Source organism: Vombatus ursinus, unplaced genomic scaffold (assembly GCF_900497805.2).
Source record: "Vombatus ursinus unplaced genomic scaffold, bare-nosed wombat genome assembly UNPS02014810.1, whole genome shotgun sequence".
NCBI classification, from domain to species: Eukaryota; Metazoa; Chordata; class Mammalia; order Diprotodontia; family Vombatidae; genus Vombatus; species Vombatus ursinus.
In genome coordinates, this window is record NW_020954588.1 from 14,989,106 (window position 1) to 14,995,830 (window position 6,725).

The window sequence follows — 6,725 nt, forward strand, 5'->3', positions numbered from 1 at the left end:
CCTTATTTCACAACACTACCCTTTAATAAATTTTATGCTTCAGCCAAACTTAGTTACATTCCCATTCTGACTACCCCTTCCCCTGCCCCAAGGGCCATCTCCAGTCATTTTGATCTATATCTTGCCATAGGACCCAGATGACTCCTGAGGAGAAAGTGATGCTGGTGACTTTCCACAGCCCTCTCTGTCATTGAAATCCAATTCACTTGCAAGTCATGGCTTCACCTTCCTGATGTCATGGTCCTCTTGGAGAACGAAGGATAAACAACAACAGTAACCCCTGTCCCAATATATACATTTACTTCTACAGTCTCTGTTTTGACATGGGAAATGAGACTTCTCTCATATCCCCTGCCTGCTGAAGTCCTTCCAAGTTTAGCTTACACATCCCCTTCCTGGAGCCTTCCTTAATCCTGAGATCTAAAATGACCTTCATCAAACCTTTCATGACATTCTATCTCTCCTATTCCCCACCCCTTTTGGACTGGATTGGATTCAAGGCCAGACATTGCAATTGCTGGCCAGACAGCTTCACCTGGCTTTAGTAAAGCTGTTTTTATAGTTCTCCTGGTATCTACGGGAATGCCAAACTGGTTATTTCCCATATTGGGTCACCTATTTGTTGACACAGCTTATTGTGTGCTTGTGAATCTCTTTATTAGGGCACCTCAGGTGACTGAACTCTCATCAGTAGGACCTGACCAGTCAAGGTAGGGCCAAGGTGGCAGAAAGGAAAATGCTTGGATGGAATTTCTCTGCTGCCCAATTTGAATATTTAAACATTACTATCACTAAATTGAGGGCAGCTAAAGTGGCACAGTGTACTAGGCCTAGAGTCAGGAAGACCTGAATTCAAATTTGGCCTCATACATTTACTACCTGTGGTACCCTGTGCAAGTCACTTAACCTTGTTTGCCTCAATTCCTCATCTGTAAAATGAGCTGCAGAAGGAAATGGCAAATTATTCCAGTATCTTTGCCAAGAAAACCCCAAATAGGGTCATGAAGAGTTGTACATGATTGAAATAACTGAACAACAATAACAAATCATTAAATTAAAAAAAAAAGAATGTTTGGAATAAACATTGTATAAATCACAAACCCAGTTAGTTTACTTGCCTGCCGTAAGTGCTTGAGGTCAGTCAAGACCCTAGCAGGGGCCCCAGTTTTGACAATGGCAGTGACAAGAAACAAGTCTTGGGAGAAGTCTGGGTAGGTCCAAGAGCCACTCTGTTCAGGTTGTGCAATCCAACAAACATTTAATTAGCACCTTCTATGCATAAGGTACTGTGCTTTTAAAGGAAAATTAAGATGGGGGCAGCTAGGTGGTGTCATGGATAGAGCACTGGCCTGAAGTCAAGAGGACGGGAGTTCAAATATGGCCTCAGACCAAACGCTTGACACTTACTAGCTGTGTGACCCTGGGCAAGTCACTTAACCCCAATTGCCTCACAAAACTACTACAAAAAAACCCAAAAAAACAAAAAAATAAGATGGTCCTGTCTTTCAAGAACTTCACAATCTTAATCAAATCTCCAGTAGCAGTTTAGATGCATTATTTCAATAGTATAGAAGCAGTCAAATTTTATAAAAGAATACTTTCCCCCAGAAAATATACCACCAGGTTACCATGTGAATTACTTGTTTACCAAGGAATTTCTTTGAGGCCTGGCAATCTCACATCACACTGAGTCCTGTTTCTCCTATTCTGCTTGTTACATTTCCCTGAACGGTTTGTTTGATCCTGATAAACCTAGTCACAACTCAGATACTTCCTAAAGAAAATTAGTGAGTTGAATTTTGTTCTGGTCCAAAAGGACCTATGTATGTTCAGTTACCTCTCTGACTCCCATCTCAGGCTAAGCTAGATGGCTAAGGGTGGTCAGAGGTCCTAGGGCCCTACCCCATATCAGGCTAGGCACACTTTTCATTAAAATACATTGAAGCTGTCTTTGAGACTTAGTAAGCCCAGAGGACAAAAGGACTAGATTATAGTATAGTACAAAAGCCAAGGGTCTAGTCCTCTTTCCGGCTTCTGACTGGAGGACCAGCATGGACAAGAAACACCAAGCCAGGGAAGGTTGGCTCAATAGAATCAATGCTGGTTCTGGATCTTTCCCCTGCTCTGTCCTTTGTTGAACATCAGGTCAGATGTTCCTTCTGCATCTCATTCTGTTTCAGTTTTGACCCTGAGCTGCAAGTCAGTTGCTCAATTCATCACAAGAAGCATGGCTTTTGAGAGCTAATAAGAAAACACGTCTCAAGCCCTTCAGCAAATAGAGGTGTGGAATGAAGCACACATAGACACAGCCAATGAGTTTCTAAACATGCTAATTTATATAAGAAAGGATTCCATTGTGTGTGTGTGTTGAAGGGGAAGTGATTAAAAAGTGACAATGATGTGGAATAAGAAAAGAGCACCAATAAAACATAAAACGATTTTTAAAAATAGGTATATGGTAAATAGAGTATTTGAATTTCTCACACTTTCAACTTTCTGTTTATTTGGAAGGAAAATTTAGAAGGCAACTAGATGGTGCCATAGAATGCTGAGGTTTGAATCAGGAAGACCTGAATTCAAATCCTGTCTCAGGCACTTCATGAGCTGTGAGACCCTGGGCAAATCACTTAAATTCTTAGCCTCAGTTTCCTCGTGTATAAAATGAGAACAGTTGGATTCAGAGGTGTCTAAGGGCCTTTCTGGTTCTTCACATGATTATCTTCACAGTACTTCTCTCAAAGGGTTGTGTAGAAACTGAAATGAGATGATGTTTGGAAAGTACTTTGCAAATTTTAAAGTATTGTAGAAACATGAGTAATCATTATTCTTAAGAGAATGCCAAATGCCATTCATATACCACATTTCGTGAATCTTAAATGACAATGGCAAACGAATCAGTATTTCATAGGTTAACCAATGAAGCACTTACCTTAATCATCAGCTTCACAGCTCTTACTGTGTCCTCTGCCAAAACATCAAAAGGTTCAAAAGATCCCTCAAAAGAGATGAAAACCCTCATTTTATAATTGCCTGTTTAAAAAAAAAATCCAAAAGATCTTGCTGAGCTAACAAAACACACTTGCAAAAGTCTTCCTTTGCACAATTGAGGGCAAAAATGATAGGCAGCTGCAGCTATAAATATCTCACCACAAAGCCTAGCTTCTCTTCCAGGAGAAGGACTGATTTGCCAAGGAAAGTCCCACAGTACCAGGCGACTGCAGACAGTAGTTACATTGTGCTCGGGTATACCAAAGAGAGTAGGCTAAAACCATCCTGTGCTCAGATTAAGAGAAACAACTACATTCTCACTGGTGAAGGCAAGTCTGAACCACCTTCTAGCACACAAATACCAGGACTGCCTGCTCAAATCTCACCAATATTATAAGTGACACCTACTTGTTCTTAGCTTCCTACTTGCTGGTGGAGAGCAGAAAGCTGATTACCAAATCCTTGGAGATGGGAGGGTATGTGCCAGCCATCAGGATAATCCTCTGTTGATTTTGTTGACTGGGGCAATCCTTAAAGTACTCTGTAAATAACTCTGAACCAAAGCATTCTAGTTTCCATAACAACTTTGCACACTTCTTTCCGGGATGACATTTCTAAGCTTGTTTTTTGCAGAGGGCAGAACAGTGACGCCTTACACCAAGGAGATGAATGTGTGGGCCAATGATTCTATTGTTTCCTCTGCCCATCTCTGCACAATGGAAGCTGCCATTTAATAACAATATTACTCTGTGTTTCCTCCTGCACTTTTCTGGATGGTTCAGTATTTATAAGACTTAGTACACTGTACCATTGTTATCTCATTCATCTTCAGAACCCTCCGGTAATGTTAATAGAAAGTGTTTTCAACTCTATTGTATAAAGAACCAAGAAACAAAGCAAAGCTAGGGAGTTACCCAGGCTTATAGACAGTAAATAAATGCTATTTGTTAGAATTAATGCTTGGACCTATTGCATACCTGGAAGGTTTAGTATTGAAAGAAGGTTAGACTCTTGAGTAGGCCTTCAAAGGAAAACACATGGAATAGATAAGCAATGTATATTAAATTATCTGACAGCTGATTATTTTCAGGGAATTTACTATTAAGAATTATATACATAGGTAATCATTCACTGACAGCTAGAAACTGCACTCTCTGGGTCTTAAAGTCACAGTAAAGGGGATAAAATCATTAAGGTTTAAGTGGGTTATTGGGTCAAATTCTTTCGGGCAGGACCCACATGTTGTGATTTTGGGATTCCAGCACCCCAACCTCTAGACCTCATCACTAGCACTTTTATAAGTTAGCTACGGCAGTCTCAGAGAGCAAGAAAAGATTATTTCCTTATTGGTGATAATGAGAATAGCTATTTCTTTCCTACCTCACAGATAATTGCCCTTCTTCCTGGTTCTGACAACATGAAAGCACCTTCAGCATGAGATGAATGAAAATCTTATATACATAGGTAAATGCTTTAAGGATTAAGTGACCTAAGTCATGTACTCAAGACCTTCATTTTAATATAGCCTACCTCCCAGGGTGTTGATCAATCAGAATTGATTGGCATCTCTTGGGAACACCTACTCTACAAAGGGCATATAACCCTGTACCCCCAAATCCCAAATTAAGCCAGTTCTGAACTGACCCCCTTGGGAGGGTGCAGCTCTGGACTATAACTCCCATACCATACACATCAAGCCAGTTTGAGAGAAATAAAAACATGGACACATGCCCTAATCCATTTGTCTCTTTCTTAGAACAAACTCTATTGGGGGGGGGGGGGGGGGAGACGACACAATCTATGCACCTTTATACTTCTAAAAAAATCTTTTTGTTTTTCTTTTTCTCCCACATCACACAGAGATTGGAAGGAGACAGAAAAATCTCTTTAATGATTGGGAATACAACATTTTGGTAATCATTTTATTCCTATAGGTCATAGGAATAGATCATAAATATATCTTGCCTGCTTTGACATCAAAACTCAAACCGGTATTTTCCTTCAGCATTCTAAATATAAAACATTTTGCTTTTCTTTAAAAATCACATGCAGGTCCTTCAGATATGAAATAGACAATTCTCCTTATCCTCATTGTACATAGGAGCTATAATCCAGGCTCTGGCATTTATTAATTCAATAACATTGGGCAAGAGAAGAGAAGGGAATAAGTATTTATTAGACATTTACAATGTGTTAGAGACTGTACTCAAATCCTTACCAATACTATATCATTTGAGTTACTTAATAGCTTACATTTATATAATGCTTGAAAGAAATTAATATTATATTATTATATTGGTAACTAATAATTAATTTGTGATCCATCCTTTTTCCTCTTATTTCCTCCAGAAAAGGTCAGTCAGCCTCTGAAGGGCATGGCTGAGTGGTGAAATTGCTCCTAGACCTCAAGGCTAATAGGTGGGACCCCACCCAAGTAGGATACCTAATTTCTCCTTAGAGTATAAACAGAATTCAAGTTTAGGCCAGCCTTTGCCTGGAGGAAGTGCTTGAGTGCCAGCATTAGAGTTATGGGTAACTCAGCTCTTGTAGGAGAAAACTAGTTAGAGAGGTGTGGATGGAGACGGCTTCAGCTTGCCCAGATGCCTTGAAGCTGCTGAGTCTCCAGATCAAACAGGAATTGCTGAAGATTTTTTAGCCCTTCTCCTTATTAAAAGTCCACCAATCGGGGCTGATTTTCACTAGACAGGGAAGTTCCCTTTCAAAAGGGATTTTTAAGGCATTTCAGGACCTTCCTTGGCTTCTTTTGTTATTACTGACCATCAATTTATTGATTGCCAGCTAGCCTAATTAGTAAATTGATTATTAATTACCCAGAAACTCTGTCAAGATTTTCATTCATCTCATGCTGAAGGTGCTTTCATGTTGTCAGAACCAGGAAGAAGGGCAATTATCTGTGAGGTAGGAAAGAAATAGCTATTCTCATTACCACCAATAAGGAAATAATCTTTTCTTGCTCTCTGAGACTGCTGTAGCTAACTTATAAAAGTGCTAGTGATGAGGTCTAGAGGTTAGGGGTGCTGGAATCCCAAAATCACAACATGTGGGTCCTGCCCGAAAGAATTTGACCGAAGCTTTCTTTCAGCCAAAAAACAAGGCTTATTGAAGATCCGCCGTATTAGCCAGAGTCTTAAGGAATCTGAGCATCTGTGAGCAATTGGCTAGATTGTAAAAATCTGAGCAGTGGCTAGATTTAAGAATCTAAGAAGTGGCTAGATTTTAGGAATCTAAGCACCTTATTGGAAACAAGATGGACCTTATATACAGAAAGACTATGGGACGGATCTAGGAGTGGCCAAGTAGTCTATGAGGCAATAGAACTACAGGGGTGGTCAAGGGACAATGGAGCCTAGATAGGATTAAGGGTGGGAAGTGGGGGGGGGGGACACCATAGGGAGGTCTAGGCTAGGGTAAGGGTACAGAGAATTGGGAGAGTGAGTGTAGCCACAAAGAAAGGCCACTTGATGGGATTACAGCCTCAGGGGAACTCCAGAGATAAGGCTGAGTGGGAAAGTCCAGGATTTTTCCTTTTTGGGGTCTAGCTCCCATCCTGATCACTAGCACAGGTTTCCAGTCTGGTGTTCCCATACTGGTTCTTATACTAGAGAGTTTATGGTAGAAAGAATGAGGGGAAATGAAAGAGTCAGAGGAGATTTCTTTATGGCTAAACACCATCTCCCTTGGAAGCCTGGTTTCCTAGGTGGCATCCTTTTTGTGTC

General features: G+C 40.4%; 1 protein-coding gene across 2 annotated transcripts in view; it reads right to left on the reverse strand.

Moving 5' to 3' along the window:
* Positions 1–3,019, reverse strand: part of ANKUB1 (ankyrin repeat and ubiquitin domain containing 1) — a 40,074-nt gene extending 37,055 nt beyond the window's left edge. For both annotated transcript variants that reach the window (XM_027875948.1, XM_027875949.1), the window contains exon 1: positions 2,930–3,019. In XM_027875948.1, coding sequence (XP_027731749.1) covers positions 2,930–3,019 — 90 coding nt within the window. The remainder of the gene's footprint in view (positions 1–2,929) is intronic.
* Between the last annotated feature and the right edge of the window lie 3,706 nt (positions 3,020–6,725).